This window comes from Zosterops lateralis, assembly GCF_965231275.1.
Source record: "Zosterops lateralis genome assembly, chromosome: 1".
In the NCBI taxonomy this organism is placed as follows: Eukaryota; Metazoa; Chordata; class Aves; order Passeriformes; family Zosteropidae; genus Zosterops; species Zosterops lateralis.
In genome coordinates, this window is record NC_139762.1 from 19,254,350 (window position 1) to 19,279,700 (window position 25,351).

Genomic DNA, 25,351 nt, shown 5'->3' on the forward strand with positions numbered 1-25,351 from the left:
AGAGGATTGTTGGTTTATTTTGGCAGAGCTGTCATGATCGTGTTCCATGACTTTTCGTTATCCTGTTTGTGAAGAACTGTTCAAAAGGAAATGCACTGAGACTGAGGCCAGCAGTTTTAACAGATATATCAAATTGCATTCCTGGTTCACTTCTGCTAATGGTCAAGGAGGATCCTATTGCTTGATAAGTTACTTAATCTGCTTGTATGAAGATTTCATTTTTCTTTACAAAGGAAAAGAATGAGTGTCAAAGAAGGAAGATGTGTGATTACTCTTAAAATTGTGATGTCAACTCATGCTTGCTATCTTTAGATGGACTTTTGACATTACTAGACATTGGAAGGTAGAGTTCAATAAATGTTAGAAGACTTAAGATGCTATAGGGAGTTAAAACTGGCAAACTTGGCTTAATCAAAAATGCTGCATTCCACAGCACTGTGAAATGTTTCCATCTGCACTGCTGTTCTGCAACAGAAATTCCTGTTGTAACTATGTTATACTGCTGTTTGGATTTATTAGTGATAACAATGATAAAACAGCATTAAGTAGCTGTCACTGAATAAGCTGTCTGTATTTTCAGATTAAAACCAAAAATACTTCTTTGTAGCTATGTGTTTTGGTAATGTAACCAATCAACAAGCCAAAATAAGAACATGTAACTACATCCTAGTTTTTGATACAACAAAATTATGTACTAGAAAAGTAATCTCATGCTTTTTTGTATTTAAAGCATATTAAAGAAAAACAGAAGATAGTTAATATTAATTTTAACCTAAGGGAAGACAATGTCTGCCTTCACTATTGCTTTTTTCCTCAGCTCAAGCAATTTATCACTCTGAATTCTTTTTCTACTGGACTAATATGATTAAAAAGAAAAGAAATTAAATGCTCAAAGTATTAATGTATTCTGAACTCACTTTCAAAATTAAATTATTTTTACAGAACTAAACAAAGAAAAATTGTGTGAGACAGGGATTATCCCTATAAATGTAGAAGTTGCTTTCATTTTAATTTTACAGTCCCTGTGATTTAAAAAGGGAATCTAATTTGACAAAGAGAGTTTCACTATATATACTCTTTTCAGATAACTTTTTTCTTCAAGGAAATTATTTCAATTATTATTGATTTAAATTGTCTTATACTCAGAATCAAACCTGAAATTAAAAAATTATTTGCAGTGTAGAAGTAAGGGAAAGCTTATGGAGGAAACAGCAAGTTACTTTCTCTGGTAGTTTTTCTATATAATGATTTTCAGGAAGGGAGCCCTAGTCAACTGTGAACAGTGTCATTCCCATTATTGAGCCAGAAAGGATTGGTTTAGATAAATAAACCAAATTACCTTGTTCATTAGTCAGACACATCAGTCACAGTCTCAAAGAACATTCATTTTAAATGCCTTTGTTTTCTTCACAATGTTCTGCTGATATCCTTGATGAGTTCTTCCAGAGGGCAAATAGTCTTTCCTTATGAGTAAGCACTAAAAAACCAAAACCTACCTCATGAAAAAAAACTGGTAGCATATGCTGTAAGTAGTGGGCTATACTAATTTTAATTCTTTACATTGCATTTCTCATTTTGTAGTAATTTTGTGGACTACTTAGCACATAGACCTAGTTCACATGGGGAATAATTAATATATGGAACTTGTCTTACAGAGACCTCCTTTTGTCTCTGAAGAGAGATTTAAATCTCACAAAGTACATGGGTTTTTTCCTACAAGTAGTCTTAACTTTGGAGTCGGAGGAATTTCTAAAGTTGTATATGGTTCATGCCTTACAGGAAGCCATTTCTAGTAATGGCAATTGCAGTTCCTGGAATGACCTCCCTTCTTTAGATGACACAAACCAACTCCCTTTTTTGAGATGTTTTTGGTAATCCGTCCTGCATCTGTCTATATTTCATACCTAGTTGGGCATCTCCAAGAGACATTTAGTACTGAACTGGGATTGAAGTTTGGTGGAGATACATGTGCAGGTGCTAATACTGAGTGTGGGCTTCTTTGTGATTCATGCTTTATAATGGACAGCAGTGTAGAAAATAGAGCATGAAGTTAGTGCAACCTTGAGTTTCATTCAAAGATTGCCAATACAAACTTTTTATGATAAATTAAGCCTTTAATCTATGTTAAGAAGCTTTGTTCTTATATTACAAAAAATTTAAAACAGTTACTGCATTAAATTAAAAACTGCTCTGGCTGCTTTTTCTTAAAAGAGGGAACACAAGTGGTGATCAGTCAGTATGAATCAAAATTGCACTTGAATGATGGAAAAACTTTAAAACCATTTTAACCACTTACAAAGACTATAAATTTTCAAAGGGAAAGGGACTATTGTTTTGCTTTGTCCTGTTGGATGTTACAAGAAAGTACATATGGATCTCTGATTGAAGATTACTTTTTAAAGTGTCAAAAAAAAAATCCAAAAGCCAGAGCATGAAGTAATGACAGATTTTGCCTTGATAGGATAAATTATGTATTTTTGTTAGTCTTTTCTTGTTTAATTGAAAAAGAATCCTTCTAATATTCACAGAAGAATACTTGAATGCATTAACTGTTTCTAGTAGAAAAGAAAAAATTATTAGAAAACAGATATTGTAAAGTCCCTCACTAAGCATTGAATTCATTTTTATTTCTGCATTTCCCCTCAGCTTTAGACACTAAAGGTTATTCTACAGAAATATTTCTACCTCCTCTCCCCCAGCCACACCCCCCCCCCCCCCCCCCCCCACCAAATTAATGGGATGGCTGTATTTATTTAGGGTTTCTTCTCAAGTCAGTTGACATACTTTGTTATTTTAGAAATCCAGGAGTTCTGTTAGAAGAATTACAAGGTTTGCTTCTGTAAACTGCAAAATTGAGGGATTAACAGGCAGGCAGCTCACCTAACACCCCCCAAAAATCTGTAGAAAAATAGGATCTACTACTGTTGCTCTGAGAAGGGAAACTTTTTTTACTATGTTCCAACACATCTGTTCTTGCTTAAAGTTATTGCTGAATCCTACATCTGGATTCTGCTAGGCAAAAGAGGAAGACTGGGTTCTTGCCCAATAAAGTACAATTGCTCATACCAGAGGGCACCAATGTCCCAGTGTACCTAATGAGCCTTATACTGGGGATGAGAGAGAGCACAACTGATTTCCCTTGAAGTTTTAGTACTTGGTGTAATAGAAGACAGACTCAGATCTGACCTTTCCTGTCTGCAGGAGCAGATTGTAGAGATTCTCTATACAAGACAATTCATAAAGAACTTTTAGCATATGGGTCTGTAAGTTTTTTTTAATTTACCTGTGCTTGATATTTCTCAAAGTATTTTTCCATATAAAAGATTGAAATCTAAAATAATTAATGAGAATTCCTGCTTTTAAGCAGGAATTTTCCCTAATAACAAACCATACGAACCTCAGTATCTTTAACTTCTTCTGATAAGGCTGTTAAGGAGACTTTTCAGTATCTCTCAGAGCTTTCTGTGCAGAAGGATTTGTAGTCCAGAATAATAACAAGGCATCAGGAAAATAATGCAAATTCTAGGCTTGCTTTTTAGATGTCAGCCTTCAATACAATTTTCTTTTGAGGTATCTGAACTTCAGATCACCAAAATTCTTATCAATCTCTAAATATTTTTGTTCATTTTACATGACTTATTCAGTCCTAAGACATAATCTTAAGAACTTACAACATACTTTGCAATCCAGGATGATATGTTTCTTCAGGTAAATAAATATTAATCAGAGCTCTCAGCTGGTGCATCTGCATTGAAATTCATGCTTTTATTTCTTCACCCTTGTTTTGGGAAAGAGCAAGCCACCTCTAGCCTCAAACTACACACAGCAAGGTCAGCAACAACTATGTTAGGAGTTGGAGCTTATTCCTAAGACAATCTCTTCAATGAATTCCATAAAGTGCTTTGAAAATTGTCAAAGCAAGAACTGTCTTGTAAAGAAAATACTGGTACTAGTCAATTTATTTTAACATGATAAGTCTGACAGTGCATGAAAAGTTCCTGGGCTCATCTATCAGATGAGGTGTAACAGAGTATACAGTTTGTGTGTGGGAACTGGCAGTGGTCAGAACATGGATTCTTAGGCTCCAGGCAGTGCCTTGAAGCCTGTGGGAAAGCCAAGTACAGAACTCTGTCTGGCCTGGGAAATCATAAGGAGGAACCCAAAACAATCTTGCAGATACTGTCCTCCTGACACCTGGTGTTTTTGCAACTTGTTTACTGGTAGAGATGTTTACAAAAAGGTGGTGCCCTAAAAGACCAGTCTTATTTATTGTACCAAAACGCTGTATAAAAAGAATGTCTTTCAATAAACTTTGCTATAATGCCCTCCAAAGAAATCAGAGTCATATGTGTTGTTACATGAGCCGTCCCTGAATCATAACAATATTTGTGGACCCCAATTGGTATTGATACCAAGTTCAGAACTGCTGACATCGTGTTTGACATGAGTATAGGCAGTGGTGGTAGTAAAGTGTTGAACCAGCTGTAGTTACAAAAACTATGCTGTTTGTAGTCTTTCCAGCATGTAAAAAATTAAGTTTGCAATCTAAATCTAATGTTCTACGATTTAGGGACTTAAGTGTCAGCTCAAATAATAATTCAGTGTTGGTGGGACTTAACCTTAGTACATATGGCAACAGAAATTCTAGCTTGTGGTTTCTCAGTTTTCCCTAGAAAACATTGAATTTGCCTTGCTTTTGGCTGTTCCTTGCCTACACTGAGTATCATTCACAGCCAGGCATTCAAACTGGAAAATGGTAATTTAGCATGTGCTGGCAACATCGAAAGAACAAACTGATAGGTACTCCCCGAGTTCTTACAGACACAACTATTGAAAGGAAGGCATCAAGCCAAGCTTTGCAGGGCTAAAGGGAAAAGGCTCCCAGAAAAAGAGCCTTAACTCTTTCCAAAGCAAGTGCATGCCTTAAGCTGACAGCTCCAAACCCAGATCTATGGTCTCAATAGGATAACTTGATTTAGGAAAGACCCTCGTGTTTTATTCATTAATTCTTATTCAACAAAGTCGAAGAACCCATAACCTTTCTCCTGGAAGGATAGCTCAATGCAAAAAAGGAAAAGTTTGTGTTTTTCCTTTCTCTGTCAAAATTGTTCACGTCTTTCACCATAGTAATCACAGCCTGAATACAATTTTTTTAATAAATGTTCATAGATGTTTGGAGTGTGTACATCCACATCGTAGTGTGTACATCTCAGATTGTAGAAGGAGCTCCATCTTTCTGATGGGTGCAGCACAGGACCAGTGGTATCCTGTTTTCATCTTTTAGAGGTCCCATGACATTTGCCATAGGCCTTTTGAGAGTCATGCTTATGAGCTGACAAGAAATCATCATGCAGAATTGTGCATATATCTGGCAAAGGCAAGGGAGGTTACACCCCTGAATGTACTTGTAGCATATGTTACTGGTAGGTCAGGTATGCTTTTCTCCATGTCAGACTACTTATACACCTTCCACTGTCAGAGATCAGTGTTGCCTGGTCATGCTTCCACAGCAGGGTTTCCATATAACCACCTGTTTAGTGACAGGAATGCAGTGTCACCATACAAAATAGACCCAAACAGTCATCCCTACCTGTCCCTGGGTAGAGATGGCTTTGGTGCTTCTGTTGTTAAAAAAACACCAGTGCTTTGCCTTTCCTCCCTCTATAAGTCACTGACAAGACAGTGTCCTGAAAATCATTTCAGAAGTTGGCTACTTGTTTCACATTACAGCAAATGACCTTGGAGCATCTATGTCATCTATGAGTTGACACTGTCTCTCTGATAACCTTCTTAATCAGTAATCCTGGTCTAATTTCCATATCCATGATTCCTGAGGTCTTGTGAAAAAAGGAAAAAAAAAAAAGGTTGGGAGAAGCTCCAGGTTTGTCTTTTTGGGAAGCTGTGCCTGGGCCAGGGAGCAGCACCATGACTTCTGCTGCAGAAGAACAGCCAGACTGTGTGTACATCATCCTCCAACAGCCAGGAGCCACTGCCAGGCTTTTCCACTGACCTATGATTTCAGTCATCACAGAGCATCATCTGTGCACTTGTTTTTGCCTATTTATTCATGCAAAGCTTGCCCAGAGGCACTCTTAAATAGTCTGGGGTGTGATCTGATTTGTCTTTAGGGTACGTTGAGCTTGTGAAGCTCATTTTAGTTTTCCACAGCTTTTGGATGAGATCACAGCACCAGAAACCATTGTTTGCCTTTGTCCAGACATCATGAAATGGGGAAGATTTAAATCAATGAGAAGCTGTTAAGCCAGTCAGTTTGAAAGATTACTGTTCTTCTAAAGCTCTCTATGCTTTACCACCAGAATTTTCCTGTTGCCCTTTTTCTTTTTTTCAGGAAAAGCTCTGACTCAATGGCAATTTTTATTAGGATCCCTTTTAAAATTAGTTACACAGAGTATTTGTATTGCATCCAACACATAGTTCATGTGTTCAAAGTTTCTAAAATACAATCTTGTCTGCTAAAATAGCAGTTAGAAAACAATGACATTTACATTAGGCGTGCGAGAGATTAGAATGAGCTAATTAAATTGACCTTTAAATCTCTCCACCCTCTCGGAGACTGGGGCTAATCCTTGGCCTCCCACTGTGGAGATAAAAATTCATGCTGTGAACATTTTAAGCAAAGTGGGCAGAGGAAGAAGAGCCTCACCAGCAGTTTGTCTTTGAAGAGGGGGGAAATACTTCGCCAGTTATAAATATAGCTTGCAGTTATGGTGTGAGATGGGGGACAAGTTCTTCCTGTACTTCAGTGGCTTCGCTCCGTGTGTTTTCTTCACAAAAATAGTTTCAATTAGATAAAATAGCTCCAAACAAGCTTAACTTATTACTCTTAGAAATAATCAAAGCCTTTCTGGAAATTAGCATGTTTTTTTTGATATCTGCTATTGGTATAACTAACATAGAGTCATATCATTATTGTTACTTAATTACAATAGGTTGCTATTTTTATTGACCAATGTGCAAGGTAAAAATAGACTTCCAAAGGATAAAGCATTAGGTAGTGTTTTAGCTGGCTTCTAAGGACTCTTCTTACAAAGTATTTGCCTTGATGTTTTGTGTCTTGCATTTTTAAAATGCTAATTATTGCGGAGTTTTATAATAAAAAACCACAAAAGTTATTTAAATAAGGGCTAATTGAATGACAACAGTCAAAATTTAATTGTCAACAAGCAATTGACATTTCTTGTAGTGAAATCTTACAGAGGATGCAAAATCCATTGAAATGTTGAAGCAGAATAGTCAAAGATGTTCTACACAACCCACTTTGATCACCTGGCATTTTGAGTCTGTCTAAATGAGATCCTCTTAATATAGTGAAATGGATACTTATATGATTAAAAAAGGAGTGCAGAACTACAGAGATGAGGGCTGTGTTCAGGGAGGTGGTAGCTCTGAGAAGGAAAAAGAGGTCAAAGAGGACAAGAATTTAGCACTAGGTTGACCTTCAGACTAGAAGGAGTAACTGTACCCTAGGGTGGGTAAATTAGAAGGCATAAAAATAAGATCAGAAAGAGTTCAAACTTCTTTTTGACATCTGTTTATTTTATACCTGAAGCTAAAAATATATATAGTTTTGACGACAGTAGTCTTTAAAAAAGGAAGTAGAAATTTGGATGTAGAAAACCATACCGGAAAAGTGTCAAAGGAATTTAAAGACATAGAGAATGTTACTGGGTTGGGAGTGACAGTCTGACCTGCTGCACTTGGAAAAATTAGAGTTAAGAAGTAAGTAGTGTGTGAATATCTTTGCAGAAAAAGAATGCTAGGTACTTCAGGAATAAAATAAATATGAATGACCAAAGAAGGAAATAATTAAATTTCAAAATTAGACTTGCCTTTCCAGCAACACAAATGATTAAATACTAGAAAAACTGCAGTGGTGAATCTTGGTCTTTTGAAGATCGAAAAAATCAGGACTGCCTTTTTGGAACTTACCTAATCCAAAAGCAGAGCTTGGAGTTCAGTTTAGGAAATGCTGGGTGAAATGAAATAGTTTCTGATAGGAAGCAGTTCTGTTGGATCCTGCTTAATGAAATTTTGTTGAAGTCTCCAGAAGAAGCTCCTGTGAATGTCAAAGAATTGTGGATCAGTCCTAAAAGCACCTATGGAAAACCCTTTTTCCTTAACTGATATGTATTTATTGTAGGAAATAAAATTCTGTGCAGATTGCTGAGAGTTTGGGAAAGAGGAGAGAGAGTGGGTCTCTAGTGAAGTTAAACAACCTTGCAGGTAGTTTGCTAAAGAATATGCTATTCTTAGATGAAATGATGTCGTGTAATTTAGGTGTGCTGATCAACCTTTTTTTCTCAAGAACTCTCTGGGAAGTTAAGTACAGTAAATGGTATAGCTTTCAGTAATTTATACTTAAAGCTTTTTTTCTTTTTTTAAACTTATTTTATCAGAAATTAATTCTGCGTATGGGATGAATTCTTTGTGGTTTGTAGCTTCTCAGCACAGAAGATCAAATGAATATTTCTAGTTGCCTGCTAGTCAGTGCAGCATGGGTGGTTTTTCTTTTTATATTCATTTATGTAAGGGCACTTAAGCTTCCAGCCAATGACTTGTCAGAGGGAAGCTATTTGGGAAAGAAGAGAATGTATGGAGAAATTTATCTAGTAGAGGTATCTGTGAGCTTGGCATGTTAAATGTGTCTGCAGTTGTATAAGTAATTACACAAGTAATTTAGTGTAGTCTTTAAGTGACCTCATGAAAGTATTCACACTTTAAAAGTACAAAACCTTTTCTTTCTCCTGAGACCAAAAAACCAGCAGGCACAAGATTAAAACTTCACAAATGAGAAGTGAATGGGGAATTGGCAGAACACGCACACCCAGAGCAGGAGACTTGCAGTGAGTTGCTAAGTGAAGCTGTTAAGTGGAACAGGGTATGCGTGGCTGACAGATGTTTTAATTGTGCCAGAGATCCAAGGCACACAGTGGAAAAGTTGGAGAAGGCTGGGAAAAACTGAAGAGGACAGGGCAGTCTGACCCTTACTTCTTTGAATTTTGAGCTCACTAATGCCATTGTATAAGCAGCTGATTTTTATTAACTTAATGGGGCTAATGCCTCCAACGTTGTACAGCTAGAGACGTGCTCTGCTGGCTCCTGGCACGATAGGGAAGAGCTGTGTCATAGGAGTAAGTGATAGTACTAGGGTTGCTAGAGCATCAGACCTGTGTCTTTTGGAGAGTAAGAGTTGGGCATTTTTGTCTCCATCTGAAGGATATCTTCCCTGTTCTGGCTTTGTGGCTCATGGATCTGTTTGTGCTAAGTGAGGAGTGGCTCATTTCCCATCTGTTCATATTCCACTTAGTCTTCCCCTAATTAAGAAGCGGAGCCAGAGGGAATTCAATCTGGTATTTGCCGTGATCTCTCTCTCTCTCTCTCTCTCTCTCTCTCTGGGTCTCTCCTTTCCCCCTTCTTCAACCTCGTTTCTATTTTCTTTTTGGAAAAGGGAGATGCTTAAGTTTCATTATTTATTTCCTCCCTAGTCCACTAGCGATGCCTTACTTAAGGAGATACTGCTGCCAGGGAACCTCCAGTGGGTCTCTCTTAACTGAGCTTACTGTTAGATCCAAGCAGAGAAAAAGCCTAAACTTCTCTCTTTAAACAGGTTCAATCATCTTTGCTTCCAAGGAATTTGTGCACAGATGTCTATAGTGCAGCTTATCTTTCTTACTTTTTGTACAAATCATCACTGAAATTTATCTGTGTGTTCTGCCAAAAGCTGTCTGAATCCCAGAAGCTACCATTTATATCTCAAAAGTGCATTCAACAGTAAGAGAAAAGTCTATACAATGTCACTAAGAGTTGTCTGAACAACAGGGCAGTACAATTCAAATAAACGCATATTTTTAGTCTGTCTAATGAGCATGGCTGCACAACTTTATCTTTAGGCAGACAGTAATAAGAAAGTTCATTGATTTAAAAACTTGCACAAGATAACCCCAGAGTAAGTTAAACTTGTTAACTTCTCTGGATATATCTCAAGTCTAACTTAAAACCAAAATTTGATACCGTGTGTGATGTTTCTGATATTTCTTATTATTTATAGGTTTTCTAATGTCTGTGCTTCAAAATGGCTTAAGTGCAGAACTATCTTGGCCATTTTGTGTCTTAGCTTAAAAAAGAAACTTTTTCTAATGAAGAATCTCTTCAACTCCAAAACATGTACTATTAACTTGTTAGTATTTGGCTCCATGAGATGCCTGAACATTCTAAGTCTAACAGGTAAGTTAGCTTCACCTACATCAAAAGGGAAGAATAATAGTGGATTTTAAAAGCCATATAGTTTCCTCTTTGAAGCCCCTAAAATCTCTTAGTTTGATTCTTTCAGTGAAGCTATTTCTTGATCGTACTTGTTAATGATGATTTGACAGTGCAAGCTAATTCTTGTCATCTCTCTACTTGTTGTCAAGTAGAGATTCATTGTTGTCATCACCAGGTAACAGTAGATGTATTTTACTGAAGACTGATTTCTATCTATAAACAAGTATAACTAGTATAGTTGAGAGACAGGGTATTTTGCAAGGTACCTGGAAGCTTTGCTTTAGAAGGAATTGGAACTTTTGTCTGCTCACAGAAGTGAGAATTAACCATTACAAGTAAAATTATCTACATACAAAACTCAACTCTGTATTTATCAACACAAGAAAGTGGCAATTACCAGTAATCCGCACAAGATGATATAATTAGATTTTTTTTCTGCCTTTTTAAACTATACTTAGTTAAGAAACTTGGGCAAGTATCAGAAGAAAACACAGAAAATAGTAATAATTAAATGTCTTCCATGTTCCAAGTGCTTTTAAAGTTCCATATAACTACATTCTGTATCTGAAAAATGCATTGTATTGAGAGAGGTATCACAAGAGTGGGGAGATAGTAAAAATAAAGTATCAAAGAGGTTGTTTAGTTAGAGGTTGTTTTTTATTTAAACATGTTCAATGTTTAAACATCTGATCTTAATTTATTACTAAAGTCAAAGTATTGTAGAGAGGGCACTTGGGTTATCTGTGCATGTATGGAAAAATGCCGCTTAGCATAAAGTTGGTTGGTTTATTCTGACAAATTAATATGCATGTGGTAAAATGATAGCTATGTGCATTCTTAATTAATCTTGATATAGATAACTACTAATAAAATAGCCATCTACTAAAAAATAAATGCATCACTATTTGAAACCCATTAAAACATTAAGAAAAAGTCAAGTGCAGCTAAATAATTATCCAGAGACATATTATATTCTCTTGCTAGCAACATTTTTGGTATGATAGTTGTATTTGCAAATTGATTTTCATTACAGTTAGCAATCAGGCAGAATAAATTTTCATTAGAGGAAAAACAGGGATCCGTTTAGATGAAGGCAACTTAAGCCCATTTCCTCTTGTCCTTTTGTTTGTTACCTGGGAGAAGAGACTGACTCCCCCACCTGGCTGCAGCCTTCTTTCAAGCAGTTGCAGAGAGTGATAAGGTCACCTCTGAGCCTCCTTTTCTCCAGGCTAAACACCCTCAGTTTCTCCTCATCAGACTTATACTCCAGACCTTCCACAGCTCCATCCCTTCTCTGGACTCTCTCCAGCACCTCAATGTCCTTCTTCAGTGAGGGGCCCTGAGCTGAACACAGAACTTGGTGTGGCCTCAGCAGTGCCGAGCACAGGGGGATGGTCACTGCCCTGCTCCTGCTGGCCACACTGTTGCTGATCCAGGCCAGGATGCCATTGGCCTCTTGGCCACCTGGGCACAGCTGGCTCATGTTCAGCTGCTGTTGACCAGCACCCCCAAGTCCCTTTCCAACTTCCATCTTTCCAGCCCCTCTACCCCAGCCTGTAGCACTTCACCCCAAGGGCAGAGCAGGCACAGGCACTTGGCCTTGGTGAACCTCAGAGCTCTGGCCTCTCCCCATCAATGCAGCCTGTCCAGATCCCCCTGCAGAGCCTTCCTGCCCTCCAGCAGATCAACACCCCACCCAGCTCAGTGTGTCTGCAAACTGACTGAGGGTGCCCTGGATCCCCTCATGTAGATCATGGATAAAGATATTAAACAGAGCTGGTGCCAGGACTGAGCCCTGGGGAACACTGCTGGATGTAATTCCATTCACCAGCACCCTCTGGGTCCGGCCATCCCAACAGTTTTGTACCCATCCAACAGAGCGCCCAGCCAAGCCATGAGCAGCCAGTTTCTGCAGGAATTGCTCTGGGAAATGGTGTCAAAGGCTTTCCTGACATCCAGGAAACACATCCAGAGCCTTTCAGTCATGCACTGAGTGTGTCATTTTACCGTAGAAAAGGAGATGAGGTCAGTGAAGCAGGACCTGCCTTTCACAAACCTGTGCTGGCTGGGCCTGATCCCCTGGTTGTCCTGCACATGCCGTGTGGTGGCACTCAAGAGGATCTGCTCCATGGCCTTCCCCGGCACCAGGGCCAGACTTACAGACCTGTAGTTCCCTGGATCTTCCTTCTGGATTTTCATGTAGATGGGCATCACATTTTCTAACATCCAGTCAACTAGCATCTCTTTCGTACCCAGTGCAACCCAGGCCTGTATTTCACTCAAATATGAAAATCTTTTCATGAAGGATATTAAAATACAGTTTAAGGGTGCTTAAAACTTTGGATCATGTCCTTCACGTTTTCCTTCTTCTCCTTCAGATGTTCAGTGGCCAACTAGCCAATATCCTCTCTTGCAGCATTTTATAGCTAAACAGCTTAAGTATCCTGCCAGGTTAATTGCTTTCAAGGTTTATATTATATGGATTACAGTCTGAAGGCTAGAGTTCTGTGGGAAAAATACATTCAGAATACTGTGGTTACTGCTTTATTGCAATAGTTAACCTCAGAATAATGTACCCTTTTCTGCTGGGAACAATAACAAGTAATTACTCAGTAGCCTTTATTATTACTAACTGACTTATAGCCTAATAACTTAGCAGTAGTTTAATTCACTATATGCAGTAATGGTTACCCATGCGTTCACTTTTTTTTAAATTAAAAATAATTATTGCATTACATCATATTTTCAATCTGTGATGAAGGCAACTATATTTGTACTTAATTTTTTTATTTTAACCTCCATTATCAATTCTTCATCTTGAACTGTTAAATATAGGCCTGGAAACAAAACCAAGTTCTGATTGTAGAGCACAAGAAATTTCTACCACTACCTCCACAATTCAATTTGAAAATTATTGGTATCAAGTATAGTATTAAGAAAATTTACTCAGCTTATAATACTTGTTTCTTTGAATAGACTTCAGTACATAAAAACTTTCCAGTGTTGGAGTGGTAGGAAATTAATTTCAACAGAAAAGATCTGAAAACAGGCAAAGAAAACTGCTGTGATACTTGAATTCTCTACTGTCTTCAATACCATGTGAGGTGATGGTGTATCAGGACTTGTTTTTGTTAAAATTGACTGTCCAAAAGCCAGTGCAGAGAAGGAACTGCAATGTCTGCAGTGGTGTCCTTAAAGCTCTCTTCTGATTAGTCTAGAAAAAAATGTTGATTTATAAGCTATAGAGAAGCGCCCACATCCTTTCTTTCATTATTGAGTAGAGAGGATAATAGAAAAAGATGTCACTCTTTATCATAGACATCAGTAATTATTCTGGTTCATTGTACAAGCCTAGAAATATACAGAAAGAAGTGCAAAAGATTTATTTCTCCTACGTGTCATAATTAAGGTTTTCATTCTAATAAGCCCTTGTAGAGCTGCGTGCTTTTAGGTGATTTACTGTTATTCCTGCTACTCCTGAGTATTTCTGTTGAACTAAGCAACCTTGTGGGAAAATGGTTTTATTTCATGTTAAATTGATTTCAGAAAGCACCCCACAGTTGGGATAAATTAAACAATGCCTGAAGGCCTATTGAAATCAATGAATCTCCAAAACACAGAGACATAATTGTATGTGTTGAAGTGTCTTCTTAAATTGAGGGCTACAGCTACCCTAATTTCTTGGTTGAGGTTATTACTTTATAATAATTACTGACCTTCTGTCACAGGGGTTGAATCTGCATGTCCAGCTCCTACTGAAGTCCATAAGCATGTGAATAGATTTAACAATGGTTAAAGCCTCCAAATAAAACATTTTTAGGTCCTACAAAAATTGAAGCATGTGGGTTTGATACATGAGTATGGTAGTGTATTGGTAATTACTCTCTCAAAGCATCATCATTCTAGTGCAAATCTGTTTTGTGACTAAGTTCATGGTGCTTTACCACACCACACAAACATTCATTCTGTAACTGTTGGAGCTGAACTTTCGCTGTTTAGGAGTCTGCAACCTTTGTATTTATATATGAAATTTTATTAAAACTATCCTTGAAAGTAAAATGACTTTTCACCTAGCAGGAAGAAGATTATGCTGTGGAATGTGGAAAGAGAGGAGGTGTATTTCAATTTAACAAGAGCTGTTTGTGCAGTATAGTACAATGAGGAAGGATAGCAGGAGCTGGGGTTTTCTGCTAGGAGTAGGAATATACCAGATGGTTACTGCAAGTTTGTTTCATAAACATAGAAGTGTTCCAGTAGTTATAATTAACTTGTTTAACTTTTTCAGAGTATGTCCATATTTGTGGAAATACACAAGAGGTCCAAAACATTGTTTTCTCATGGCTGTGTTGCTGCTGTTACTACTTTTTTGTTTGTTTGTTTAAGTTTAATTCAAGTATATAGCAATTGGCATAAGTTCTTAATGGTAAAGAAAGATGTTTCGGGGGGGGGGGGGGGGGGGGGAAGGGGGAGGAAGTTGTTATACTTAGTCTAATTTTTTGGGTTTGTTTTGATAAAAACAAAGAAATCTAACTGGAATACTACTTATTCTCTGAAAAAAGCAGAAGGCTTCTCTTGTTTCTGTTGAAGCACCAGTAATTATAAACTTCACTCTAAAAATAGTCCTTAATCTCTCTTCTAAAATGCTATACAGTCATTTACTAATTTTCTCCTCTTGAGACATTATGGAGGTAGGCTTATTTTACAAAAGGAGGTATTGTACAATATTATTTGTTTAACTCTAGATATGAAATCATTGGAATAGCTCTGGTACTAGAACTCAGAAATGTAACTGTGATCTTGGTTATGTACCAGATCACACTGTCTAAAGAGTATATCTTGCGAGTGTTAAAGTGAAACTGTAACTATGGATGAATCCTCTGTTCATAATTATTGTGGTGTAACGTGGTGTTCTGTCTGGATTTTTAATGACTGTATGTTTTCTTCCCAAAAGCTGATAATATATATGTATCAATGTACAATAAATTCTCATTGAATGTTGAAGATGCGTTTTGAACCACTGATGAGCAATACTTTTCTCATCAAACATGCCTTTCTTCTCAGAATATTTTTGAAATGTATTCTCAAGATAATGTAGACTGTGAATATGCGCTTTGCAGAATTCAGCTTGGTGCAGATGTATTGAAAAATATTTTTAAATAAATGTAAATTGTTTATATTAGCTCTAAATAAAAGTTACATACTTTGGTCTGACTTGATGCTTTTTTTGTTTTAAATCGATTGACAGAATTCATTGACAAGAAGTGCACCCCTTGCCAATGATTCCCAAGCACGCAGTGGTGCCCGCTTTCATACGTCTTACGACAAAAGATATATCATCAAAACTATAACAAGTGAAGATGTAGCAGAAATGCACAACATACTGAAGAAGTACCATCAGGTAATAAATGAACTCTACCAAGGTGTGGGATGTCTTAAAAATTATAATGCCAATCTCTTTCAGAGTCTTAGAAGTTTTAAATTAATAATTATGGAAAAAGAGTAACTTCAGACTTTTTTCCATTTGCATCAGCAATTTATTGTATGTCTGTAATTCACAAGGACGGACTTTTTTCTAAATATCTGTGTTTCCTAAAAAGATATGTCTACATGGTAGAGGTAACTTGGAAGCTAAAAGGTCCTTTGCCTTACTAAAAGGGTGGTCTTACCTGTGGCAAGTGGACTCCCAGGCTTGAAGGTATTTTATTATGGGCTTGCTTAGAGATATCTGTGCACATGTGTATGAATGCTGCAGGTGACCTTCTCTTTCTGACCTAGTCAGTGAATGTTCTGTGTTTCACAACAGATTTCAAAGATTTAAAGTTGTATTAGGTATGAAATTAAAAATTGGATGTGATTAATGCAAAAATCCTACTATTAAAAAAAATGGGGTAGATAATGTGAATTTTCATGCACAATAGTAAAGTTAAAAGTGAACAGTGGAGATCCCTCAAATCAGTCTCGAAAGGTGCCATACAGTGCTGGTGCATAGTTTGTGTGGCTGGCACAGAGGGGAGCAGAACCTGGGAATTAGAAAAAGCCTTAATGAAATCAGTGCTAGTTTTCTTAGCCCTACATCTGTTTGAGTAAGTCCTAAAGCTGCAGAAGTCAGAAAAGCCCCTAAAAAATAACCTAAAGTATGCTGTGCAGTAGGAAGGGAGTTTTGTCCTTCTTTCCATCTTCCTTCTCCTTTCTGTCAGTTGGAATTCTGAGTAAATACTTAAGGGCATTTGGGGCTGGGCTTTTTTATTGTTGTTTAGGTGTTTGGGTTTTTGTTTGGTTGGTTTTTTGTTTTGTTTTTTGGTTTTGTTATTGTTGTGCAATATTCTTGTTTGTAGTAGGTTTTTCTTTAATACGCTACTTTTGTAAAACCAGTTTTAACTTCTGAGATGGGAGGCCAAAGCATTCTTTCAGGATACTTGTAACTGAAGCTTTTACCAGCTATCTCTGAAGGCCTTCCAAGTCCAGAGTAACTTGGGAAGACTTCAGGATGTTAGATGTGACCTCTTTTCTCTCTTCCTGTGGTGTTCCTCTGTTTAAATAACATGTGGGGCCATCATCTGTTTGTTTTGACGTGAATAAATATTACTACCAGAAATATTCTTAAGACATCTCCTAATGACAGTTTTACCAAAGAGAATTTTAAACTTAATTTAAGTCTAATTGTATTTTGGAGTTTATTTTTTGTGAATTTTCAAACTTACAATTTTACTTTTGAGCTGAAAGGGTTTAATCTGTGAAGCTGTACAGCAGAATTAAAGTTTTAGTCTGTTTTATATTTGGCATCAGAGGCTAGTATTAATGATAGAGATTTTGAGACTTAATCCAGCTGAAAAGTCATTTTGCTTTTCAAAACAGTAATCTTTAAGAGTATCAATGAAGACAGTGCTAACATGAATGAATTTAATAATTTGGAATATTTTTCATTAATGCTTTCTAACATCAGGGTTCATATTAGGCTAGGTTACAAGGAATAATGATCTGAAATTTATCTCTGCCAGGCACCTAATTTCACTTTATACTAGAAAATCTTTCATATAAAATACTGTCACTGGTGCCTCCCAGAGATTCATAAAGATACAACTTTTATTTCTTTTTGTCTCAGAACTTGAAAGCACTGTACAAAACTCTAAATACAGAAGCACTCAAGTACAGAGGCAGTTTAATAATTGGACTTTTTAATTTAAATAAATTCATTTCAGTATCTTCAGCAATGTACTGAACAAGATCTAAATTAAATCCACTCGCCCTAATGACAGCTGACACTGTGTCCTCTGTGCCGCTGCTGGAAATTGAATGCTTGGAATCACTAGGTACAGCAGCTTGTCCTCCCATTTTTCTAGATGTTTTTCAGGAATGCAAAGCTTATCTTCACTTGCTTTTCAAAGTCTAGCAAACCCATTGTCCTGATGGAAAGGTATTAATAGTTCCCTGGACCAAATCGTCCCACACAGATTGGCCTTCTGCTAGCAAACAGTGCAATGCCAGATACCATCCACTGGCACTTGAGCTAATTAATGGTCCCTACTGTGGTTTTGATTTGGGCCGGTTTACTGTCTCCCAGATAATTCTGGGCAAGAATAAAGGTGTTAATTGAGATGAGTTAATAGTCCTACTTAGTATTTTGAATATAAGCATCGTTTTTTTAAAAGGGGAGCTTAATAACTTAGATGTGAATTATTCCATTCCAGCTGGAGCCGATGGCCTGAGGACAGTCCAAGACCTGCCTGTTTCACTGGTGTGGGTGTAACTTTATGATTCTGTAGGATGGCACAGTTGCAGTAGCACCAGACTTCTCAGATGTTGCTCTGGTACTCCTGTAAAAATCTTTGTAAATAAAACAAGTTCTCATGAGTTCAATTTTATTTTGGCATACTCTCTTCTGCCAGTAGAGGAATTGTCAAGTTCCGTCTATTGATTTTCATACCTTACTGCCCAGTATCTTTCTTAATTGTTAATAATTGTACACTAGAGTGCTAAATATGGGATTTTTAGGGGGAAGTCTGCTTGTTAGCTTTTCTCCGGTTTCAGTTCACCGATTGTCAGCAGCACTCACCACATATGTGAAAATTTCTGGCTGAGCTGTGTTTCACAGCCCAAATGTGATTTGGAATGGTTTGGAACTCCTGGTGGCAAGCCCCTGCAAGCCTACCCTGTGCCAGTCTCCTCTGGCACATTTGAAAGGTTCAGCCTTCTGAGAAGGGGAGTGTGCAGACCCAATTAGGTAGTGCAGGGATCATCCTGGAAAGGACAGCCTTTTTCAGGTGCATGAAGTCTAGGGAGGTGATTCACGTGAATTTTAAACTTTTTCTCCCTTGTTCCCTTAAAAGAGCCGAAGTTAGATCATCTATCCATTAAGAACAGTGTCTTGTAAGCCATTATCTTTTACCCTCTTTGAAGTGCCCAAGAAGGCAGTAATTATCTTCCATTACTTCTGATATAAATATAAGTGAAATTCATGCTGTTTGTGAGAGACAATCTCTTTCAGGTTTTGGTTTTTCCACTCTGCAAATTCATTCCAGGTTACTTCCCAGTTTGAAACTCTAAATAAGTTTCATTTAAACCATAACATTTACTCACCTGTTTCCTCATTAAGGCTAATAGCACAAGGCTGATAGAATCATTCTAGACCTTGAAAGCACCTCTGTCCTTGCTTAGGGACAAAACAAGCCTTATCAAATATTTTCCCAGACTGCTTGAACTGCTTAACAATAAATACCAGAGGAGGCATCTATCTTGAAACAAAGAATGCTGGAGAGAGAACCATCACAAGGCAGAAGTATGAGACTCAGTGTGTCCTTCATTCACCAAAAGAGTTTTCACTCTGGCATTTGCAAAAAAGCTGATATTTTCCTTGCACCTTTTTGAACTACAGAGGTAGCAATGAGGCATGTGGGAGTTTATGTGGTTGGTAGAGAAATATAGGACAAGCAGCTTTTCCCATGAACCTCCGAAATCTAATTCCAAGTATTAGTTACTTTTTGGAGATGTCTCCAAAGGGTTAGATAGAGACATGTACACTGCTATTGACAAGTAGAAAGGAAAGTTATTTTATCAGTAACTGGACATCATGGAAATGTATAGTTCACAAGGCCATGCAGTTCTGTTAGTCCTTCCTCTCCCCACCTGTCTGAAGGTGTAATAACCTGTCTGCTCTTTGGAGCTCAGAGGAGCTGAGGTTGTAATTACACAGTCTGTATATGTAGGAGTTTACAAAGGGAGCAGGAATAGTTCATAGTCTGTAGACATTTGTAAGTTTAAAAATCCCAAATCCAGATTTTTTTTTAAATCATAAAAGATGATCGTATCAAAGATAAATTCCAAGCCCAGGGCTACATGCTAGAAATGTGTAAATAACTGAAAATGGACTGGACTTGAAGGAGTGTCAAGAGAAGTTACAGAAGCAGCATATATGTGTATATCTAGTGATTCCGACTTAAAATTGTTGAATTGTAAATAATAGTCTTGACAGTTGTAAATTATATTTGCTACCCAAAATAATGAGTTTTCAAAAATCATGAGTTTCCAAAATCGTTTACCCTGTCTATGATGCTTTTTTTTTTAGTGGCAGTCAGGCCCACAACCTCAGACAGATGGTGAACACTTCAGTCTAAACACTGACGTTTTCTGTCAACTCATCAGATGAGTCTGACACTTTTAGCATTGAGTAGAAACACTAGAGATAATTATTTTCTTTTCCAAAGTTAAAAGGAAAAAAAAAAAACAAAAAACAACAACAAAACCAAAACACTGAGCAAAACAAGCCATTAAGCAAACAGGAGGAATAACACCTTTCTCCATGTTTAAAGCAGCAAAACATCTTGTGTTTTATGACTAGACTATTAAAAACCATCATGCATGGATCAGCCTTCTATCTACATTTGAAAGACAGAATGGCCTAGAGGTAGGTTTTGAAGTGTTATGGTAAATACAAATACATATATGGCATGCTAGGTTCTTATGCTGTGACTCCATTCTAGCCAATTTCTAGCTACAGTAATAGTTTTTGGTACATAGTTTGAAATGCTGCTTTTAGTCACATTTCTTGATAATTTGCAATCAGTTTGGACTGCTTGTATTATTGGTATGTTGTCAGTTATGAGTAGAACTCTTCTCACCACTCTTCAGTGCTACCCAGCTGAATGTCATTTGCTTATTAAATGCAGTAGAACCATTAATATTCTCAAATGGAGCAGACTTTCAAGTATTAGGAAAACTATTGCTGTATGGGCTCACAGATGTAGCTGGACCATTTAAAATTGTGGAAGTTAATCAAGCGTGTTTATATTAAATAGGAATTGAGAGAAAAATCAGATATTCATTGAAAATGCCTCCAGATCTAGTGCAATCTTGTTTCAAACCTAGGCTCCTGACCCTTAGAATATGGACCAGAAAAATGGTGTTAAAACCTACTGCTGCCTTTGGCATTGTTAAGGGAGAGTTCAGCATAGTCATCTGTGTTGTGTTGTCAGAATTTCACCCTGTGTTTAAGGAATGGGTAATACTCTGCTTCCTCCTAAAGGAAAACTTTCTATTTCATCATATATTCAAGTTATGCTTATATATTTCTTTTTGATATATTGTCCTGTGCAATAAAAAAGTTCATTAGTTTATATAAAATATGTATTGGAGATGTTACTGTATTTGTAGATATTTTCTGAAGTACAAATGTTATTTTCAAGGGCAGAAATCAGTAACAGTTGAGTAAAATTCTGAAGGCAGATTTTATAGTATCTGAAATGTCACAATTAAGACATCCTGCCCTTTCCAGTGACATTAACTTGCTTTAAATCTTAAATTGGTGTAAAAGAGGAGTCCTTTGCTCTTTGAGAACAGATGATGGGCAGGGTAGAAATTTTTAAAAATAAATGAAAGCAGGTTTAGTGTCTCAGATAAACCGACAGCTTTTGAACACTTTCTTTTTCATTAAAATTACTTCAAAAGGGAGGACTTACTCCTCATTGCTGACACACAAGTAACTTTGATAAAGAAAGGAGAAGCCATCTCAAAGCAGGTGAACAGGAGAGAATTGTTAGTGTACAAACGTAGGATAAAGCTCCTTGTGAGTGCAGTTTAGGTCTTCTGTAGGCAGCTGTCCCTGTTGATGGCACAGTTCCCTTCCCTAGGCAGGTAATTGTATGCAGAACTGACACCTATTGCACTGCCTGTTTGTCTCCCTGGCAACCAGCAGAAATAGTGAATAGTGGTAAAGGAGAGGGACTGCCCGTTTACCAGAGGCAGCAAACAGTGGAGTGATGGGGAAGTGAATGGGAAGAAAGGAAAGAATAGAATGATCAAAAAAGGGGAAATTACAGACATAGACATAAATAGACATAAATAGACATAAATAAAGGACAAAACAAAAGCAGAAAAATATGACCTTAGCTGCTGGAGGGGAAAAAAATATGAAAGAAACAGGAAAGCAGATTAAAAGGGGGAAAATGTAGGCAATGAGGTGAAAATGGGAGAGATTGTGCCAATAACAGGGTTTAGGGCTACACAGGAATCAAGGAACAGCAGCAGATTGTTATCTGGAAGGTAGGAGAAAAATTAAGATCATAAATAGTTAATATTGAAATAGAGAAACATAATAGACTAAAAACAATTTTGTCAAAGAATTGATGACAGTATAGGCTGGAAAATATCCCAGAAAAGAAAGCGGGGACCTGGTCCCTAGGAGTTTGCACTGGCATGGATGGGCTTGTCAAGCTGGTAGGTTGCTGAAGCAGAGCTACATGAAAGTTTGTATCATCCTCCCTCCATGGCAGTAGTTATCCATGGCTGCCTCCCAACCCCTGTCTCTACTTTTGCTGCATGAGTTGGGTTCATATGTATCATAAAAAAGGAAAAAGGTAAAAAGGCAAAGCAAGATAATGTAATGTTATTTGAACACAAATGTGAATAAAGAAGGATGTAATGGTGACCCTGACTCTCTATGTCCTGAAATAGTAAGAGGTGAAGATTTCTGGGAGGTTTGCAAAGAAATGCAGTTGAAAAAAGCCTTTCAGCAGTTCTGTGTGAGAATCAAGAGGCAGCACAGAACACAGGATCTGCCCTGTGCTAAGATAACTGACTTGTAAAGCAGCTTTGATCTGAAAAAACAGGAGAAGCAGAAAAAGGAGACATGAGAATGTACGTACTTTCATCCAAAGAGTTTGTGTTTCACCTGCATCCAACGGGCCCACTCTTCTTATAGAAGAGGTGACCCTAAAAATGGGAATCTCACTAGTGTGGTTGTCCGATGGAATTGCAGAGGGCTGATATGCAAAGGGACCACACAGACTGGAACTGTAACCAAAAAAAAACCCACATTGAAAGTCTTCCCTGAAAGATGTGGCATTTCATAGGTAAATAACTACACAAAATGGCAGAATGGTCTTGGCTACACTGCTCTCTTGGGGCCTGGGTTTCACCAGCAGGTGATTCTATATATTTACTGGTTTTTTACATATATAAGGTATTGATGTTGTGCACAGCACTTTTCTGGAGAGATCAGTCCACACAGTGAGTCCATATGTAGCAATATGAAGTGCGATGTTCCTGGTAACAGAGTTGCAGCCTAGATAATCATGTGTGGTGGTAACATTGAGATTACACTGCACTTAGAAGTAAAAATAACCCGCCATGTCTGAAACAATGAAGTGTAAGACTGTGAATCACAAGGCTTGAATATAAAACCCTGTATATTTATCAATGTGTAGTCCTGCACAATGTTCAAAACGGTTTTAAATAATTATGTAGCTTTCTATTCAGTTTCTTTAGAGGAAGTATCCTGGTAAATGTATAGACTTGTTGCATAATTGTGCTTGAATTATCAAATGCTTGCCTTAATCATGATACCAAAATCTGTGAAAATACTATATAAAGAGGTAACAGAGAATGAGCGTGTTGTGTATTTCTGAATTAACGTTTCCAAAATAGGGCTGTGACAGATAGGAATGCTGACTTTTCACATAGAACAAAGACAGATATCATTCAAGATTTAATCTGCACCAATGTCAAATCATTCCACAGATGATTTCCAAGTGGAGAAGGAGAAATGATAAAAACAGAAATTTTACTCTATGTCTTTCCAAAAAGATCCAAAAGTGGTGTCACTTCTCTGCTAATAAATGGTATGCATTATGTTATCTTCTGATACCTTACTAGCATTGCCATAGGGAAGCAAGAAGCTAATTAGATAGGTTAAGTTTTATTCTTACTAAAGAATCTTGAAGCTGTATTTATACAAAAGTTAATGAGAAAATAGGCTCATAAAGAATTTCTTACTGATTTTCAACTTGAAGCATGAGGTTCAAGAGAGCTCAGAAATTTCCTTATTTGAAATCTGTGCTGCACAGCTGATAAAACATGTCAATATGCTGATGTTGCTTTATTGTGTTAATAATAATGTCCTTGTGCTGTGCACAAACATGAAAATTGTCTGAATTTACAAAAAAAAGACGGGATGTTTATTACAACATTCATTTTTTTAAAAAGGTGGATTTTGTTACTGCGCATAAAGACTTGTAAATGTATTAGCTGAGTATTACAGTTTTATTCAGCAAGTCTGCTTAGTAGAATTGTTTTAATGTTCTTTTTAGAAAAAATTAAAGGCGTGAAGGTCTTTTTCTTTCACTGAAATTTAGCAGTCCTGTTAAGCATGTACTGGCTTATTTTCTAGGCTCACTTTTTTTCCAGCTGTGAGTGGGAAGCTTCAGGAAATCATTCCTAAAAAGCACCTTGAGGTGACTAAATTGCTACTTCCTTTTTATCAAGATGGACAAATTGAAAATCTGCCAACCACAGTCACCAGTGCAAGTCCTGCTGGACTCCCACCCAAACAGATGACACGTTTTGCCTCCTCTGTGATGCAGATATGGGGGATTGATAGTTTCAAAGGTAGGAAGTTCTAGACCGACCTTGTAGATGCTGAAAGCAAGTGGCATTCCTCCCTCTTTCCTTTGTCTCCCCATCAGGATAAGAAATACTGTCATAGGAAACATTGACATAATTTTAGAGGCTTTTCTTTCAATTGCAATGGCATGAATGTCCACAGTCAGGAGCAACAGGAAACAACGGTGCAGTCAGTACCTGGTCTGCTTTGAGAGGGTCTCTTAGAAGTCTGCATGTCCCTTTTTTATCAAGAGGAGCTCTAGCAGAGCTTCTCATGTCTTGTGATGCATGCTGGTAACACTGCCCTTTCCGAAGTTTTTGTTTGCACACTAAGATAATGAAACAACAGTGCTAGCAAATGGCAAACCCTAACTTACAAACAGGAGTGAAGCAACTCTCACTAGTGGCCTTTTTGTCCTCGTTACATCGTACAAAACAGTTTGGGAGGGAGTTACGTACTGCTAACCAAATAACTTATTTTATGATATTTCAGTGGGTATGGTGCTCATGCTCTGATAATGGCATTGCCATTTTACAGATTGGTACACTTAGGACCAGAAAGGTTAAAATCTGAGTGTTAGCAGTAGCTAGGTTTGAAGAGATGGTTTAAGTGTCAATTCCGTGGCAGTCACAGCTGAGAGGAAGGGCAGAGGGTTACTAGTCTGGTACTCAAGATGCCTAGCTGGCATTCCTTCACGTGGCACAAACTCTGTATGATTTCAGATAACCGTTCTGCATCTGAGATGCCCATATGGAATATTGGAACAATAGTATTTATTTTAATTCAAATTCTGTAGTTAAAAGCTGTAAGATTATAATGGCTGGGTACATTAAAGAGTTGAGTAGCTAGAAATTCTGTGACACTAACTCTTGTTGGAAGCTAGATTAATTTTCACCTTGTAGAACATAATCATCTTAAAGTAGAAGTCACTTAGTAAATGTTTTTATAGGAACAAACCTTCTTACTTTTATAAAGCTTAAAAACAATGTTTACCTTTAGGATGTATGACAAGTACTTGATGTTTATAAAAAAATAATCAATGTATTTTTGCTAGTATGGATTAGTACTTTTATGATTGGATCTTTAAGAGAAATGATGGTCAAAATAGGTCAAATATTGATGGTCGAAATGGTCAAATAGGTCTATCCTGTAATGTCTTATAACTACTTTGTGATGTTCACAGCCGTATGACTG

The 25,351-nt window shown here is 37.3% G+C and overlaps 1 protein-coding gene across 4 annotated transcripts in view; it reads left to right on the forward strand.

The window, feature by feature from the left end:
- Positions 1 to 25,351, forward strand: part of PIP4K2A (phosphatidylinositol-5-phosphate 4-kinase type 2 alpha) — a 108,652-nt gene that overhangs the window by 60,022 nt on the left and 23,279 nt on the right. For all 4 annotated transcript variants that reach the window (XM_083861526.1, XM_083861528.1, XM_083861529.1 and 1 more), the window contains exon 4: positions 15,530 to 15,682. In XM_083861526.1, the coding sequence (XP_083717652.1) occupies positions 15,530 to 15,682 (153 nt within the window). The remainder of the gene's footprint in view (positions 1 to 15,529; positions 15,683 to 25,351) is intronic.